Below are 19,743 nucleotides of genomic sequence, written 5' to 3'. Positions count from 1 at the left end.
TTGAGTGATGGGCTGTCTGAGATGACAAGGCTTTGGAAGCATTTGATTTTTTATTTTGACTTGAAATTTTTTTGTAAGCTGGGGGGTTACATTGGAAGGTTTGGAAGTGAACTAGGTGATATGTACTTTTGAAAGATGACTGGCAGGTGTATTGAGAATCAACTTCTTTTTTTTTTTTTTTTTTTTTTGGTGGTACTGGGAATGGAACCCAGGAGCCTTCTACCTCCAGGCTACACTCCCAGACCTATTTTATATTTTATTTGGAAACAGGGTCTCTTAAACCAGCGCGGCTGGCTTCGAACCCGCGCGATCCTCCTGTCTCAGCCTCCCAAGCGCGGGGATTACAAGCGTGCGCCACCACGCCCGGCTGAGAATGAACTTCTATTGGGGAAGCCAGAAACTCCTGTGGAGACATTTACAGTAGTGTGAATGAGATGATGGTGACTTGGTAGTATAGTGAGGGGGGGTGTAGTAGTGGATTTAGGATATATATATCCTGAAGGTAGAACTGATAGGATTTGTTGATTAATATGGGACTAGAGGACTAGTCTCAAGAAAGCTTTATCTTTCCTTTTTTGCGGTACTGGAGATGGAACCCAGGGCATTCTACCTCCGAGCTACACCCCCAACCCTATTTTGTATTCTTTATTTTTTTGAGACAGGGTCACACTGAGTTGCAAAGGGCCTCACTAAGTAGCCGAGGCTGTCTGTGAACCGTGATCCTCCTGTCTCAGCCTCCCGAATGCTGGGATTACAAGTGTGCGCCTCCATACCCGGCTTAATAATGCATTTTAGGTGTGTGTTTCTGTGTGGTACTAAGATTTGAAGTTAAGGACATTCTGCCTCTAAGCTACAACCCCAGCCTTTTATTTTTATCATGAAACGGTCTCCTTACATTGCTCACTAAATTGCTGAGGTTGGCTTTGAACCTGTGATAGTCCTGTCTCAACCTCTCAAGTACTGGGATTCCAGGCATATGCCACCACGCCCAGCTAGTCTGTTAGAGTTTGGTCCTGAGCAGTTAGGTGAATTGCAGCACCACTTACCAGGATTGGTAAGACGGTAGAAGGAAATGGAGAGTTCTACCCGGCATGCTGTAGTTGAGAAGCACCCTCACGTCCTCAGCCTCTTTGCGGTTCTGTTGCTGTTCTACCCTTCAGTTTCAGCCACGTTGAATTTATTTGCTCACTTTGACCTTCGTGTTCTCTCAAGATTTTTCCTCATCTGCCTGTTTGTATATCTTTTCCTAGTCATCCTTCAAGTGTAAGTTTGAAGTTTGCTTCTTCAAGGAGGTTTTCCCAGCCATCTTAGTTGGTGTTCTCCAGAGACACAGAACCGATTGGATGGGAGGGCGGGTCGGTAGACAGACAGGTGAGAGGGGAGGCCCTAGGGGAATTGCCTCACATGGTGAGGGAAGCTGAGAAGTCCCACAAGAGGCTGGCAGCACAGGTGTCAGTAGCGAGGCTCAGTCCAAGGTGAGAAGAAAAGTGAGTTCCCAGCTTCAGGAGGGTGAAATAAAAGCTTGCCTTTCCTTTCTTTCCCCTCACTGAGGGATTCAGGATGAATCTTACCCACTCAGTCTGACTCACACCAGTCTCCTCTGGAAATACCCTCACAGACACATCTTTAATCTAGTCAAGTTCATACCCAAAATTCACATGACTTTGGGCATGGTGGCACATTGCCTATAATCCCAGGAACTCTGGAGGCTGAAGCAGGTGGATCCCAAGTTTGAGGCCAGCCTGGGCCACTTAGCCAGTCTGTTTCTCAAAATAAATTTAAGAAGGACTGGGGATATAGCTTAGAAGTAGAGTGCCTATTTAGCATAAGTGAGGTAGGAGGCTCTATGTTGAATCCCCAGTACTACAAAATAAAAATAAATGAATAAATAAAAAAGCAAAGAAAGAGAAAAAAGATCAACACCATTAATTGACTAGATTTGTGAAGTTGCTTGTTGTGTGTATCCATAATACTTAACATTGTTATTGAAATTGCTTGTTAATAGCTGGGTATAGTGGTGTGTGCCTGCAATCCCAGTACCTGGGAGGCCGAGACAGGAGAATCACAAGTTCAAGACTAGCCTGGGCAACTTAGTAAGAGCCTGCCTCAGAGAATAAGAAAGGGCTGATGGTGTAGTTCTGTGGCAGAGTACCTCTGGATTCAATCCTCAGTACTACAAGAAAGAAAAGAAGACATGAATTAGTTTTTAAAAGATTATCTTATTTGAAAGATTCTATATTCTTTGAGCGCAAGGACTGTTTTGTTTGCTGTTGCCTTCCTAGTTTCTGGTGTACAGTCTCACTCAAATAATTTTTGAGTGAGTGAATGAATATATACTATGAGATGAATAGAAATATGTCAGATGAAGAAATTGGGTGGGGAGAAGGAAGGGGCAGGGGCCAGGCAGATGGAAGGGAAGCATGTTATGAGCAGAGAGAACAGAGGGTTCATGAAGCCTGCAGGCCTGGTACTGGAAGATCCTTGTGGCGGGGAAGCCTTGTGGAGGGAGAGGAAGCTGGGACAGCGGGTCAGAGGAGGAGGATCGTGCCTGCCCGTGTCACCTTAACTTCCTGAGCTTTTGTTTTCAGGACTGTAAGTGACCTTTGAGTAAGGAAAATAATAGTATTTGCCTTTGTTGCAATAAATACAATTAACACATGAGATAATAGTGGGAAGCACTTAGCATAGTATCTACATATAAAAGTTTCAATAAATATAGCTATTATAATTTTTGGATAACAAAGCATTTATTTAGAGAAGCGTACAGTAATATTCTAAAGTGTGTTTATTTACCCTCTTCCACAGTGATGCGACTTAGTAGGAAGGGCCTTGGGTTTTGTTATTGATGTTACTGGATTATTGGCGGTTCTAATCTACAGGAGAGAAGACAAAACTGAAGAGTTGTCATTTTGGTAGAAAGAATATAGTAATTCTAAATATGTGCAGATATAATTAGGACATTTCAAATCAGTTGTCTTTAAAGATTCAAAATACTTATTTCTAACTAGGTATTTTAACTTGGGGAAAGTGCGTTTGTTTTGCTTTGAATCTTAAAATTTATTTTGTGAGTGTAGTACTAGGTTTTGAATCCAGCAGCATTCTGCCTCTGAGCTACACCCCTAGCCCTATTTTATTTTTGAATTTTGAAACAGTCTCACTAAGTTGATGAGGGTCTTGCTAACTTATTAAGTCTAGACTGACACCTATGATCCTCCTGTTTCTCTCTCTGCCTCCCAGGTACTACGATTACAGGGTGTACTACCATATACTCAGCTACCTTAAAATATCTTGAAAATACAGCTTTAGATGACCAGTGCACAAAATCAGCTATCACAGTAAACTGTATATTCAAATAACTATGGATTTCTTTTAACTGGGTCTTACCTTTTCTTCTTTTTTTTCCTTTTTGCATTTTTGGGGATGGAACACAGCGGGTTCTACCTCCGGGCTACACTCCCAGACCTATTTCATATTTTATTTGGAAACAGAGTCTCATTAAGTTGCTGAGCGCCTCACTAAGTAGCTGAGGCTGGCTTCGAACCTGCACAATCTTGTCTCAGCCTCCCAAGCACTGAGATTACAAGCATGCGCCACCACGCCTGGCGTGGCATTTTGTTTTCATTAAGATGATATTTAGTCTCTGAACTTAAAGAAAACAGGTTATTGTGTTATTTTTATAATACCAACATAATGGTAGGTATTGAACAACTCGGTTAAGCATATTTTTACTCTGTTGTGCTACTTTTTAGGGACAACAGAAGGAACATTAAAAAATGAGAAGCAACCGAGAAGAAAGGTGAGGAACCGACACCCTCGGCTACGTAGTGTGTGGATGGCTTGCAGAACTGTTCTAAAGCGGGGCAGAAGGTGCTACGAGAGGAGCCTGCGCGGTCATGTTAATTGGAGACTGCCAGGGGCCTGGGAGGGTTAGTCTTCGACCCTCTTTTGGTCCATACCAAGGGATGGGGTCATCTTTGTGGGATAAACTCACGCACTCGTAGGAAACAGTGCGAATAAATCAGAATATGGAACTATTTTCGATGCTGCCTTTAGTAGTCACACAGCCGGTGTGTACACATTAGTCTCACAGGATTCTCTTACCTTGTGGGATGTCTGTGGAGGAATCTAAGTGATAAGATCAGCTGATGAGCCCAGAGTCAGAACAAAGACACATTAGTTGGCAGTTAAATGGCACTGCTTTGCAGTCATCTAGGTAGGACTTTGCAGAGAAGTATCAAGTGCTTCTGTGGCATAGACTACAGCGGTTTTGCTGTGGCTTAGCTGGACACTGCTAACATTTGCCACCTGAAACCCTACTTCTGTATGCTGGCCATCTTTCTGGTTTGTTTTTTGTTTTTGTTTTTTTGCGATTCTGGGAATGGAACCCTCTGAGCTACACCCCCAGCCCTATTTTGTTTATTCTTTATTTTAAAACAGGGTCTCATTGAGTTGCAAAGGGCCTCACTAAGTAGTAGCTGAGGCTGTCCGTGTACCACCATCCTCCTGTCTCAGCCTCCTGAATGCTGGGATTACAAGCGTGTGCTACCACGCCTGGCTAAATTCTTACTGTTTAACTTGCTTTTTCCTTGTTTTCAAGTTCTTTCTCTTCCCTCATATACTGACTTCCTCCAAAGAAGTTTTAAAAGTTATTTCAAAATATGTTGTTAACATTTCATAAACAAAATGGAAAACTTTTGGTGAAGGTCTAATGAAATAAATCAGGTTTCAGTGAAGGCAGTGTGGCACTGAAGTGAAACTTGGCCAGAGAGTGTGAAGGCGCAGTACAGAGATATTTAGGTAGGCTTAGTGTTTGTTTTTTTTTTTTTTTTTTTAGTTGAACAGCAGCAGATTTGTTGGAGGTCAGATTTTATGTAATTTGCAATTGTGTTTTTATTTGTTATAACTGCAGCTTCTGCTTTAATTTTTAAGTATTTTCTATTTCTTAGGCACTACCTCCTAGGACAGAGAAAATGCCTGTTGACCAGGACTGGCCCAGTGTTTATCCTGTTGCAGCACCATTTAAACCCTCTGCAGTACCTCTGCCTGTCCGAATGGGTTATCCAGTAAAAAAGGGCGTGCCCTTGGCCAAAGAGGGGAACCTAGAACTTTTAAAGGTAAGACAAATTGCTGCTTCGTTGGCTAAGACTATACCCAAGTGAATACTTATCTTTCTTCCACTCCCAGTCCCCCCTGCCCCATACATCTAGGTTCAGTGTATAGCAGCATATTATTTTATTTTATTTTATTTTATTTTATTTTATTTTATTTTATTTTATTTTATTTTATTGGTGGTACTGAGGATGGAACCCTTCTACCTCCAGGCTACACTCCCGGACCTATTTTTTTTTAATTTTTATTATAATTTTTTTATTTTTTTATTTGGAAACAGGGTCTCTTAAGCCGGTGAGGCTGGCTTTGAACCTGCGCTATCCTTCTGTTTCTGCCTCCCAAGCGCAGGGATTACAAGCATGCGCCACCATGCCCGGCACAGCATATAATTTTTAATGAAAAATCATTTCCAGGTGATAATGGATGTTATATTTTCATTATCCATAGTAAAGAAGCCTCAAAGTATTCTATCCATGATGAAAAAGACTCAAAGAATCTTGGGTACTGTGAATTGAATGTGTGGGTATTGTATCTCCAAGCTACATCCCTGGTCCTTTTTATTTTATGCTCTTTAAATTTTGAAGTATTGTCTTGCTGAGTTGCTGAGGCTGACCTCGACCCTTCAATCCTCCTGTCTTAGCCTCTCAAGTACTAGGATTACTCCATGTACATGCAAAAGACTCCTGGTATAATATTTGGAGTAATTTTCTGTATGCTCAACTTCTTTTTCCAGATGAATCTTTAAGCCAGACTTTCTCTTTATATACTTGACATTATTCAAGAAATTTGCTAAATTGTGTATGGTATGTGTGTGTGTACAGGAGATTGAACCAAAAGGAGTTTTACCCTCTGGTTACACCCCCAACTTTATTTTATTTTATCTCATTTGTGGTACTGGAGACTGAACTCAGGGGCATTCTACCTCCAAGCTATACCCTCAGCCCTATTTTTTATTCTTTATTTTTAAACAGGTTCTTGCTAAGTAGCTGAGGCTGGCTGCCAACCTGTGATCCTCCTGTCTCAGCCTCCCAAGTACCAGAATTAGAAGTTTGCACCACTATGCCTGGCTCTTGTCTTTGTTTTAAAACAGGGCCTTGCTCGATTACTGAGAGTCTCACTAAGTTGCAGAGGCTGTCCATGAACCACGATCCTTCTGTCTTAGCCTCCACATTCTGGGATTACAGGTATGGACCACCACGTCTGGTCTAAATTATTCTCAATTTTTTTTTTTTTTTTTTTTTTTTTTTTTTTTTTTTTTGTGGTACTGGGGTTCCTGGAAGCCTGTCTACCTCTACCTCCGGGCTACACTCCCAGACTATTTTATATTTTATTTTTGGAAATAGGGTCTCTGAAGCCAGCGCGGCTGGCTTCGAACCTGCGCGATCCTCCTGTCTCTGCCTCCCAAGTGCGGGGATTACAAGCGTGCACCACCACGCCCGGCTTTATTCTCAATTTTTATTTGAAGGAATTAAATGTCTGACCTTCCCTAAAAGTTCATTGACTTCATTAATAATTGAGTGGCCTTTTGGTGTGTTGTAAATTCTCTTCACTTCATTAAACTGTTCAGTTACAATTTGCTGGTTTCAAAGCCAGGCATTGTAACGCACACTATAACCCTAGTCCTCGGGAAGCCGAGATAGGAGGCTCGCGTATTAGGAGACATCTTCAACTTAGCGAGACCTTGTTTCAAAATAAGAAATGAAATAGGGCTGGGGGTGGACTTTGGAGGTAGAATGCTCCTGCGTTCAAGCCTCAGCACCACAAAAACAACAACAACAAATCCAGTTGCTGGCTTCAGCAAGCATGGTAATGCTTGTCTGTAATCACACTGTGGGGGAGGCTGAGACAGCAGGGTCGCAGTTTCCAGGCCAGCCTTAGCAATTTAGTTAGACCCTCAGCAATTTAGCAATACCTTGTTTCAAAATAAAAAATAAAAAGGACCCATGGTATAGTTGGGAGTAGAACGCCTCTGGCTTTAAATCCCAGGTAGCAAAAGAAAAAAATAAAGATTTGCTAGCATCATTTATTCAATTCATACAATGTTGTGTAGAGTGGAAGTAACACTGTCCTAGGCTTTCCAGAAAAATTGGGATAATTAAGCATTAGTTTGTGTGTCTTTAAGTGTTCTCAGTTTTATAAGGGAGATAGATCCACGTATATCTGTAGATTCAGGGCAGGAAGAGTAGTGTAAAAATGATGTGTATTTTTCCAGCATAATTTTTATCCATGAGGTGCTTGGGAAAAGGTAAAAGATTGATAAGATTTGAAGATAAGCCAGAGTGTCATCCTGAGTGAATTGGCACCGAATCTGTACTTTAAGGCATTTGCTTGTTGAATTCACAGCACCTACATATAAAATTAATAGTGTAAAAGAACTCTCAAATTTGATTTGCCATATAGTTTGTGGCCTATGACTTAGTTTTATGAGAAAATTATTTTTTATATGTTTGATGACACTCAGTTAGCCAGGCCTGTAGTCTTAGCTGCTCAGGAGGCTGAGGCAGAAGTAGCACTTGAGACCCCAAGTTCAAAACTATCCAGGATGACGTAGGGAGACCCTGTCTCCAAAACAATAAGACATTTAGCTATAATTATCCTTTAACGTGGGTGTGGTGATGTATGCCTGTAATCCTAGTACTTGGGAGGCTGAGACATGGAAATCACAAGTTCCAAGGTCATCGTCAGCAACTGAAGGAGACTCAGCCACTTAGAGAGACTGTTTCCATATAAAAAATCAGATCAGTCGGAGGTGTAGCTCTGAGGTAAAATGCTTCTGCGTCAATTCCTTGTGTGCACCACATATGTGTAAAAAAATTATCCTTTACATTTTTCTATTGTAGATCCCCAATTTTCTGCATTTGACTCCTGTAGCAATTAAAAAACACTGTGAAGCTCTTAAAGGTAAGCAGTGTTTTCTCATATAAACTTTGTTTACTTTGAACATAAAATTAAAAATCTGAGATCTAACGAGATAGAGCTTTATATTCTGAGTGATTGTCAGTTTCTTCTTTTTTTTGTTTTGAAACTAAAGTTTATTTTGATGTTCTTATAAAATTCAAAGTACATGTGCTATCAAATTTAGAAATTCAATCTGTAGATATATTTTCCTGTGTATGAGATGGCATATATTTTGGGTTACTTATTCTCATATTATAATTGCAGAGAAATGCAAACAATCTAAATAACCATTGAGAGGAACCATTGGGAAACTATATTTTGGTACATTTACATAATAAAGTACTGTGCAGTGGTAAAAACACAAGTATATTGACGTAAGAACACTCTTCCAAATGTATTAAATCTAAAAAGCTAAGTGGAGTTATTATAGTATTTTACTTATGTTTTATAAAACAAAAAAGTATTATTTTCTAGGTATTGAATACCTCTGGACAAATATACAAAACTTGCTTGTTTCTGGTGCTGGGGAACCAGGGTCTGGGGGAGCCATATATTTACTTTTATACTTTATTACTTTATACTCATTTTTTAAAAATTGAAAATGGTATACATTTAGACTGTGCTTGGTGTCCCCCCCTGTTTTTCCTTCCCCTCCTCCCAACAATGAGTGTCCTGGTTGGCCATGCTATATTCATACTTTTACACATATTCAAATGTAGCTCCTCCATTAATCAACCTCAGCCTTCTTCCTCTCCCACCCTTCCATTCTAGCTTTGCTGAGGTTTCCCCTCCATTATCTGGAGCCCCTCTGGCATTCCCAATGCTCCCTAGTTTGGGCATATTAAAGAAAACATGTGTCCCTTCTCTTTCTGTGCTTGGCTGATCTCACTTAACGTTCTCCAGATCTTTCCATCTTCTTGCGAATGGCATGATTTTGTTCTTTTTTATAGCTGAGTAGAATTCCATTGTGTGTATTTCCCATAATTTTGCAATCTATTAGTTTGTTGATGGAGACCTAGATTGGTTCCATATTTTGACTATTATGAATTGTGCTGCTATGAACATATTGAATTGTTAGATCAGTACCCCTCAGCCCTATTTTATTTTTTACTTTGAGACAGAGTCTCACTAAGTTGCTGAGCATTCACTGTGTTGTTGAGACTTCTTGATCCTGCAGTACTCCTCTCACAGCCTCCCAAGTACTGGGATTCCAGGCATTCACCATCACACCCACCTGAAACCCTGTGTGAAAATAACAAGGGTTTAGGGCAGCAGAATGTGGTAGCTGAGACAGGAGAATCATGTGTTCAAGGACAGCCTCAGCAAGTAGTGAGACTCTTTAGTACCTCATCTCAAGACCTGTTTTTAAAAATAAAAATAGGGCCGGGCGTGGTGGCGCACGCTTGTAATCCCTGTGCTTGGGAGGCGGTGACAGAATGATCACGCAGGTCTGAAGCCAGCCACGCTGGCTTAAGAGATCCTGTTTCCAAATAAAAATATAAAATAGCTCTGGGAGTGTAGCCCGGAGGTAGAAGGGCTTCCAGGAAACCCCGTACCACCAAAAATAATAATAGTAATAAAAAAAAAATAAAAGTAGGGTTGGGGTTAGAATAGAATGAGGTCAGAGTTTATTTTCCATTATTACCAAAAAATGGGGTAGAGTTTGATTCACAGGTAGAATTCCCTGCATTCAAGCCCCAGTACAAAAAGAAGTGTATAAATGTTCATTATGTTTAAGGTGTTTTAGAAAAAAAAAAAAAATCGAAACCCAGAAATATTATGTTGGAAGGAGAAAGAGGACAGTGACTGTAAATGTAACCTTTGAGAGGACATTACATTCAAAAGTATAAGGAAGCTGGGCGTGGTGGCGCACACTTGTAATCCCCGCACTTGGGAGGCTGAGACAGGAGGATCGCGCAGGTTCGAAGCCAGCCTCAGCTACTTAGTGAGACTCTGTTTCCAAATAAAATATAAAAATAGGTCAGGGAGTATAGCCCAGGGGTAGAAAGCCCCTGGGTTCCATCCCCAGTACCACCAAATAAATAAATAAATAAATAAATAAATAAATAAATAAATAAATAAATAAATGTATAAGGAAGAAGAGAAAAAGAGGCCCTACAACAGAGAAATAGTGACCTTACTCCTGAACTGAGGAAGAAAATTGGTTTTCTTTCATTTATGTGGTTCTCTGCTTGGCATATTAGAATGCTTTTCTGCCCCTGGAGAGTGTCTGTGTCTTCATTCAGTCATACTTGGGATTGGACTAAAATGATGACCATTCCAGATTTGTGCCCCATTTGGCACAAATCATACATTGCTCTTTTGGTCCTTTGTAAAGCCAGTTAACAAATGCATTTCTCTAGTCTACAGTCGGTTAAATTCTGTTTCTCTTTTTTAAACATTTTAAAGTGTGTGTTCCCAATCTAAATGATCATTTTAATGAAATATTCCTATAATAATTTCTATTTTTTTTTTTTTTTTTTTGGCACTGGGGATTGAACCTAGAGGTTCAGTTGAACCTACTTCGAAGCTATGTCCCCAGCCCGATTTTTTTTTTTTTTTTTATTTCTTTATTTGGAGACAGGGTCTCACTAGGTTTCTGAGAGCATATTGCCAAGACCGGCTTTGACCCTGCAATCCTCCTGTCTCAGCCTCCCAAGTGCAGGGATTACAAGCGTGCACCACCATGCCCAGCAATAATTTCTAATTTTTAGAAATAGTACATTTAGGACATTATTTTTTATAGCACTTCAGTGAGTATTTTTGTTGTTTGTTTTGTTGTTGTTGTTGTTGTTGGTATTGGGGATTGAACCTGGGCCATTCTACCTCTGAGCCACACGCCCAGCATTTTTCATTTTGAAACAGGGTCTTGCTAAGTTTCTGGGGCGGGTGTTGAGCTTGTGATCCTCCTGTTTCAGTCTCCCAAGCACTGGGATTGTAGACGTGCAGCACTGTGCCTGACTGAGCATTTTAATCCCTTTTTAATCATGCCTTCACATTTCTTCTAGCCTCTGGATCTATATTGCCTCTTCTAGATAACACAAAGGCTTTTCAAATATCCTCGGTTTTCTTTCAAAGTAGGTCTGTTCAGATGTTAAGTCTAAATTGCAATGGAAAATCTGAAGCACAGGAAAGTTAAGTAATTTACCAAAACTTTAATAATCAGTGGCAGAAGTTAATAAAAACCAAGGTCTTTATTAAAGTCTAGTCTTGCTCTACCTATCAGATGAGTAAGAGCTAACAGGAGTCTATTATGTACTTTCCAGTTGGCTGAATATTTTTAGACATATAATTTAGGTAATTTAATTTAAAAACTATAATGATCCTCTAAGTGATTGAAATGGCTTATTCACAGTTTAAAAGAAAAAAGAAAAACTAAAAAAGATTTGATGCAGACCCAAAAGCTCCTATGATCATAAGACTAAACTAGTCTCTCTTAGAAAGTGCTTGGCAGCGATGCACCTATGGTTCGAGGTATTAGAATTAGCCCATGATGAGAATAAAATTCAACCTCAGTAGTCTTGCCCTATTCATTTTTTAACATCAAAATATTTTTAATTTCATTGATACTTTAATTTTCCCTTTAAAGTGAATATTGCTTTTTGTTTTGGTTTTTGGTATTGGAGGTTAAACCCAGGAGCATTTTACCTCTGAAGTACACCCCAGGCCATTTATTTATTTTTACTTTTTTAATTTTTAAATTTTTTTGTAGTACTGAAGATTGAACTTAGGGATATTCTTCTACCTCTGAGTTCTACCATCAGGCCTATTTTTTAGTCTTTATTTTGAAACAGAATCTCTAAGCTGTAGAGGGCCTTACACATTGCTAAGGCTGGCCACAAACCTCTAATCCTCCTGTCTCCGCCTCCCAACTACTGGGCTTACAAATTTGCAGCACCACGCCTACTCCTCCCCCCTTTTTTTTTTTAAATTTTGAAACAGGATCTCATGAAGTTGTCGAGGATCTCACTAAGTTGCTGAGGTCACAAACCTGAGATCCTCCTGTCTTAGCCTCTCAAGTACCAGGATGACAAGTGTGTGCCACTGTGCTGGGCTCAGTAGTTACCATTTGAAGAGGGTGTTTAGGGAATAGTGAGAGCTGTGCTTAATCTGTGAGCATGTATTCAGTTATAGACATCAGAAAGACTTTGTAACCCAGAGTGACATTTTACTGACTGATTTTAAAATAAGGCCTAAAGGGAGCTAATTATAGTACTTACTAGTAGTGTGGGGAAGTGGGTTGACAGTATCTCTCTCTGTCCCTTTGATTGTCATGGAGAAGGGCTCCCATATGTGCTATGTTTATGACCTGTCTGTCCTACAGCTGTGCTTTATTGGGGCAAGCCTAGATCTGTGGGGTCTACTATGGCAGACCCAGTCAACCTACTGCTTCTAGTTGTTCTTAATGAGGCTACGTAGGGAATGGTCAGAAGTATTTTTCACAGGCCAGAAGCCCTCTACCACACTGGCTTGATAGGAACAAGGCAGTGTGAAACCAGCTACTGCCACCCGTGGGACACTGGGAGCTGCTGCTGCTCCGCTTTTTCTCCCCAACCAGGACTGGAGTTCATGCCTCCGTGCCCTGGAGACAGTCAGAGAGCCCTGTTCACAGTGCCTGGCACTTTTTGTTACGACCTAGGCCTCAGACCTAGTTCTCCTCCTCTCTGGGCCTCTTGATCAAATGTGAGGCCAGAGCTGCTCCTCTCTCCACCATGTCCAGGGGCACACGGACTCACATAGAAGAAGCACGCGCTGTGTAAGAATCTAGAGGATCCTTAGACCCTAGACTAGGCAAGGACGGTAAGCCTGGGGAAGGCAGGGAGGATGGCCGAGGCTTGACCTGTTTGAGTGAGGCTTTATTGCACTCAGTGTCTCGGCTGTTGACCACACCAGTTTCCTCTCAGGGCTTTTCTAGAACTTCTTTCATTCCCTGCCTTTCCGCTGACCTTTGGTGACCTTCATTTTGAAGTGGGTTAGTACTGTCTTGTTGCTTTTCACATGCAGTAATGCTCTGGGCACTATAAACAATTTGCTTTTAATTGGTAAGGAGGAATTAAACTGCCCCACAGTAGGTATATTGGTGTGTGGTGCAAGAGCCTCGCTAAGTTGCTGAGGTTGGCTTCGAACTTTGATCTTAGCCTCCCAAGTCTGGGATGACAGGCTTGTGTCACTAGAAAGGGCTAGCGGTATAGTTAGGATGTCGAATGCCCTTGGGTTCAGTCCCCAAAACTACACACAAAAATACTGCCTATTTAGGATAAATCTAAGAAAAGAATAGATGAGGGATGGTGATGATACATGTCAAAAGAAACTGTTGTGCCTTTATTTCATTTGGTCTGAGAGGGCTGTCGATAATTTGGTATTGTCTGGTAGCCTGCATTATAATGAGAATTTACTTGTAAAGCCGTAATTGGCGATTTTTTTAAATTCTCAGATTTCTGTACTGAGTGGCCGGCTGCACTAGACAGTGATGAGAAGTGTGAGAAGCATTTTCCAATTGAGATTGACACCGCTGATTATGTCTCATCAGGACCGTCTATTCGGAACCCCAAGGCTCGAGTAGTAACCTTAAGGGTAAGAGATTTTTCAAAAAATAATAATCGTAATTATTTATTTATTTATTTGCCGTACTGGGGATGGATCCCAGGGGCATTCTACCTCTGAGCACACCCCCAGCCCTATTTTTTATTTTTTATTTTGAAACAGGGTCTAAGTTGCAAAGGGCCACAGTAAGTAGCTAAGGCTGCCTGCAAACTATGATCCACCTGTCTCAGCCTCCCAAATGCTGGGATTACAAGTGTGTGCCACCACACCCGGCTTGTAATACATTGTTTAAAAGCACATTTTGTATATGATCACAAAACTAATATATATTTATCATAGGGAATATAAAAGTTTTAAGTTGTAGGATAGGATGGTCTAAAATTCACTCCCAGCTCTTTATTATTTTTATTTTTTTCTTATTTATTTATTTATTTATTTATTTATTCATTTATTCGTTTATTTATTTATTGGTACTGGGGGTGGAAGGGACTTTCTACCTCCGGGCTATACTCCCAACCTATTTTATATTTTATTTGGAAACAGGGTCTCACTAAGTTGCTGAGAGCCTCACTAAGTAGCTGAGGCTGGCTTCAAACCTGTGCGATCCTCCTGTTTCAGCCTCCCAAGTGGGGGATTAAAAGCGTGCGCCACCACGCCCGGCTATTTTTATCTTTTTAAATTTGAAACAGAGTCTTGCTAAGTTACCACCAAAGAGACTTGAAACTGTCACCCTCCTGGCTCAGCCTCCCAAGTACTAGGGTTATAGGCATGCACCACAGGGCTCAGTTTATCTTTGTGTATTTTACTGGGAAGGTACTATATGTGTTTAGTATCTTTTTTTTACTTATTAAGAATTTGCAACCTGTGTGCTGCAGTGCACATCTATAATCGCAGTACTTGTGAGGCTTAGACAGGAAGATCTCAGGTTTGAGGCCAGCCACAGCAATTTAATGTTTTAAAAATAAATAAGTAAATAAAAAGGGCTGGAGTGCTGTGTGTGGTGGCAGATGCTTATAATCCCAGTACTAGGGAGGCTGAGACAGGAGATTCACAGGTTGGTGAGACCCTGTTTCAAAATAAAGAATAAAAAATAGGACTGGGGTTATAGCTCAAAAGTAGAATGCCCCTGGGTTCAATCTCCAGTACCACACACACAAAAATAAATATTAAAATAAAATAAAAAGAGCTGGAGTATAACTTGGTGGTAGAGTATATCTGCAGTCAATCCCCAGTACCAAAAATTTTTTTTGTATTATAAAACATTCTTTATTTTAAATGAGTACATAATATGTAGGTGGACATCTGTTATGATCCAAGACGATGTTTGAGGCTGAGGGTCAGTATAGCTTATTGTGTAGGGCTTGGATCAAGCCCAGTGCCCACATGCTAAGCAGGTGCTCTACCCCTTTAGCTACATTTCTAGCCCTGATAGTTTTTTTTTTTAATTAGGAAAGTGTTTAATAAATATCCTTAGAGACTAATATTTGTATATATTTCAAATCGTATTCTTAAAATAACTTCCTGAAAGGAGAACTGTTAGGTCAAAAAATACAGCTCTCATGAGATTTTTTGGAAGCGTGTCACTGGGTTCAGGGGTATTGTCACTGAGTTGCGGATGGCCTCACCAAGTTGCTCGGGCCGGACACGAGTCCACCTGCTTCAGCCTCCCAAGTGTAGGACTACAAATCGTGCACAGCAGCGTTATAAAATTTGTACAGAAAATGGAAAAACTGGCAGATCTTAGAAAGCCTGTTTTCTTAACCATTCACCAACCTAGAAATTAATCAGCTTGATAGGTAAAAAAAATTTGTATTTAAAAACTGCATGTCTAAGGCTGGCGTGGTGGTGCACGCTTGCAATCCCTGCGCTTGGGAGGCGGAGACAGGAGGATCGCGCAGGTTCGAAGCCAGCTGCACTGGCTTAAGAGACCCTGTTTCCAAATAAAAAGTATAAAAATAGGTCTGGGAGTATAGCCCAGGGTAGAAGGGTTTTCAGGAACCCCAGTACCACCAAAAAAAAAAAGAAAAAAAGAAAAAACCCTGTATGTCTGAGTACTAGTGAGGCTGATTATTCCCTTTGTTTTTGATGGGCCTCGCTCTTTTCCAGGCTGGTTGAACTCCTGCACTCCAGCGATCCTCCCGCTCAGTCTCCTGAGGGCTTGGGCCACAGATGTGCACCACCGTGCCTGGCTTGACCTGGCTTGATAGCTTTGAGAAGTTATTTACTCTATGGCATGTCCTTCCACTCGTAACGTGTTTTAGGGAGGTAAACCCTAAGCATAGAGTACGGTTCTTACTGTATCATATCAGAGTTATCAGCTGTTTACATGGCTGGTCGTGGGTGCTAACCTCAGTCACCTGGCTGATGTATATTTGTCAGTTTTCTCCACTGTAAAATTACCGTTTCTCTTTCTTTACAGGAAAGGCAAGTAACTATGCAAAGGCTCTCCTTGAGCAAAAATATCATGTATAGTATTTACTTTGAACTCAGGGTGTTCAAAAACTTGAGCTACACCCTCAGCCCTTTCACATTGTTACTTTGAAATAGGGTCTTAGTAAGTCACTGTGAGCTGACCTCGAACTTGTGATTGTCCAGTCTCAGCCTCCCAAATACTGGGGTTTGCAGGTATGTGTCATCACACCCAACTTTACAGATGGCATTTAGAATTCTGTACGTGAAATTTGTTTCTTGTTTCTTCTCCCCCATCTTTTTTCTTGTGTGTGGGTTGATCCCAGGAGCATTCTACCTTCGAGCCACACCCCTAGTCCTTTTTAGTTTTTATTATTTTGGAACAGTCTCACTAAGTTGCAGAGGATCTCGCTAGTTGCTGAGGCTGGCCTCAAACCTGGAATCTTACTGTCTCAGCCTCCGAGTACTGGAATTACAAGTACTGGTTATATGCCTGGCCCTCACATGTGTCTGTTTTTTGAATGATTTGTTTGGGTATTTATTTTATGCTTTGGTTATAGCACAGTAATAAGTTATTTTCTTGCCCAGATTTTTAGGACTTTGACAGTGTGAATTCTTTGTGTGTGTGTGTGTGTGTGTGTGTGTGTGTGTGTGTGTGTGGTATTAGGAATTGAATCCAGGGGCATTCTACCTCCGAACTATACCACCATCCCTTTTTAAGTTTTGTTCTGAAGCTGACTTTTGCTAGGTTGCTGAGAGGCTCAGCCTCCCAGGTTACTGAGATTACAAGTGTGCGCCACCATTAGCTGGGCATGGTCTGGGCTTTTGATCTCAGTACTTAGGAGTCTGAGACAGGAGGATCACAGGTTCAAAGACAGTCTCAGCAACTTAGACTCTCAGCAATTTAGTGAGACTCTTTATTTCCAAATAAAAAATAAAATAAGGCTGGGGGTATAGCTCAGAGGTAGAAAGTTCCTGGGTTTTAGTCCCAGTACCCCAAAACAAAACAAAACACTTTCTTATTTTCTGGCACCATGAAATGCTCCAAACTCCTATTTTTCATATTCTAATCTAAAATCAGCCATTTCTCCAAGGATCTCTGCCTAATATTACTTTATTTGTCTAAAGAATGACTTGTCAACAAGTATTTTTTTGGTTCTGGGATTGAACCCGTGGGATTCTGCCTGTGAGCTCCACTCCCAGCCTTTCTGCTTTTGCTTTTTCGTAATAGCCTCACTGAGTTGCCGAGGGTGGCCTTGGACCTGCAGTCCTCCTGCCCCAGGCCACCAAGTGCTGGGATCACACGAGTGGTCACCATTGAGATGCCTTTGGGGACTCTCAAAAAATAATCTTTGTGCTCTACATAGTCTGTATTTTAAATCGGAACATTCTAAGTGTATAGCTAAAATGTTGAAAATCTGTTTTTATATGCTAACCAAGTTTCTAGAATTTTTTTATATAGTTGTGATTAATTTGTAATTTTAAAAAGTTTTTTTTTTTTTTCAGTGTCAGAGATCAAACCCAGGGCTTCTACATGCTACACAAGAACCCCACCACTGAGCTAAACCCCTAGTTTCTGATGTAGAACTTTCTTATGCTAGTTTTGATATTAGACTTGTACCATCTTTACAAAATGAATATGAAACAGTGGAATTAAGCATGTGTGTCCCAGGTAAACAAATTTGAAATACTCTTTTGAGATAACAGATTTTTAATCCAGAGAAGGAAAGTATTATGTTTTTCTTTTCTTTCACACGTGCATGCACGTGTGTATGTGAATGTGTGTGTAGTAGTAGTAGTAGTAGTAGTAGTAGTAGTAGTAGTAGTGGTGGTGATGGTGGTAGTGGTAGGCATTGAACCCAAGGGCATTCTACCTCCAAGCCACACCCTCGTTTTTATTTTATTTCTTAATTTAAAATAGGATCTTGCTAAATTGATGACACTGACCTAGAACCTGTGATCTTGCTGTCTCAGCCTCCCAAGTAGAGATTACAGGGGTAGTATGCCACTATACCTGGCTTACTATGTTTTTCTCAATAATCATAAAAGATTACTTATTTATTTTAATTTTTTTTTTTTTTTTTTTTTTGTGTGTGTGTGTGTGTGTGTGTGTGTGTGTGTGTGTGTGTATGGTACTAGAGTTTGAATCTAGGGTCATTCTACCTTTGAGCTTTTTCACCAGACCTATTTTTTTATTTTTTATTTTTTACAGCACTGATTGATCCCAGGGCATTCTACCTCTGAGCTATACTCCCAGCCCCCCCACCCCCCCACCCTTTAAAAAATTCTTCATTTTGAAACGGACTCACTAAGTTGCAGAGGGCCTCTTTAAACAACTGGGGCTGGCTGCGAAACTCTTCCTCGTCTCTCAGCCTCCCAAGTACTGGGATTACAGCATGCATCACCACGCCTGACTTATTTATTTATTTTTTTAATGTGGAAATAGGGTTGTGCGCCAGGCATGGTGGCGCACGCTTGTAATCCCCGCGCTTGGGAGGCGGAGACAGGAGGATCGCACAGGTTCGAAGCCAGCCTTAGCTGGCTTAAGAGACCCTGTTTCCAAATAAAATATAAAATAGGTCTGGGAGTGTAGGCTGGAGTTAGAAGGGTTTCCCGGAACCCCAGTACCACAAAAAAAAAAAAAAAAAGAAAGAAAAAAGAAATAGGGTTGTGCTAAGTGCAGAGGACCTCACTAAATTACTGGGGCTAGTCAGGAACCTGTGATCCTCCCATCTCAGCCTTCCAAATACTGGAATTATAGGCATACACCACCCTACAAAATGTGATATAGAATTAAAAAGAACTTACATGTGTATAAGACATTACTTTTAAAGTGGCTTTTTTAAAAGCCAGGTGAGGTGGCACATGCTTGTAATCCCAATTCTTGTGAAGCTGAGGCAGGAAGATCACAGGTTTAAGTTCAGTGTGGTAACTTGGCAAGACTGTTTCAAAATAAAATGACCTATAATTCAGAGGTAGAACACCCCTGTATACAGTCCCAGTAACACAGACACACCCAAACACATACACACATGCTTTCTTCTGTTAGTCTCATTTATTTCTGACAAAACTCCCGTGAATTACCATGTCCTGAGGAGATAGTCTTGGGGTGGTAAAATGATCTGTTTGACATCACATAGCGAGTAGCAGATCTAGAAGTCAGACCCAGTTCTTGTCTCGTGACATTCATATAGTTCTTTTTTTTTTTAATATTTATTGATTTAATGTTTCTTTTAAAAATGTTTGATAATCCCAACTAATCATCCAAAATGCAAACTGTAAACACAACAGCAAAAGAGTAACATTTGAATGTGAGTAGACAGACTATAAACAGGTGACAGACTGAGCAAGAGTACAGAAGGAGCAATGGAGAATGGAAGACAGGTGCCCAAGTGTGATACAGACAGTGATGATCTGAGTGAATAAGTAATCACATTTGGGCCACAGTGATTTCAGTGCAGCCATTTAGGAAACCTCTGGGCCAAATACTAAAACACAGGCGGAATGGATGAGCCTTCTCTGTGAGCATGCTCAACATGTTGGCATGGAAACAAGGAAGCAGAGAAACTGTAGTCATCTCACAATGGATAGCTACCATTTCTAGGATGCAAAGAAATTTTCTTTCTGGTCCCTGGATACATCATATATTGTTTTTCCATGCTTTCCTCGCCCCTGGAGGACTGCAGTTACTGCTCCAAAATCCCCAAAGAAACCCCTTAACAAAATAAAGAAACCACAGTAGCAGTAACACTGGGTTTGCTGAAATACCCCTCCCTCTACCTT

General features: G+C 40.7%; 1 protein-coding gene across 1 annotated transcript in view; it reads left to right on the top strand.

Moving 5' to 3' along the window:
• Positions 1–4,952: 4,952 nt before the first annotated feature.
• MRPS35 (mitochondrial ribosomal protein S35) overlaps positions 4,953–19,743 on the top strand; it is a gene marked incomplete at its 3' end in the record, with an annotated part of 40,464 nt that continues 25,673 nt past the window's right edge. The window contains exons 1-3 of the mRNA XM_080705117.1: positions 4,953–5,114; positions 7,950–8,010; positions 13,442–13,581. Coding sequence (XP_080561243.1) covers positions 4,971–5,114; positions 7,950–8,010; positions 13,442–13,581 — 345 coding nt within the window. The 5' untranslated portion in view covers positions 4,953–4,970. The remainder of the gene's footprint in view (positions 5,115–7,949; positions 8,011–13,441; positions 13,582–19,743) is intronic.

This window comes from Muscardinus avellanarius (assembly GCF_963383645.1).
Source record: "Muscardinus avellanarius genome assembly, chromosome: 11".
NCBI classification, from domain to species: domain Eukaryota; kingdom Metazoa; phylum Chordata; class Mammalia; order Rodentia; family Gliridae; genus Muscardinus; species Muscardinus avellanarius.
Note: the sequence above shows the minus strand (reverse complement) of the source record. Positions and strands in the feature narration are given on the sequence as shown.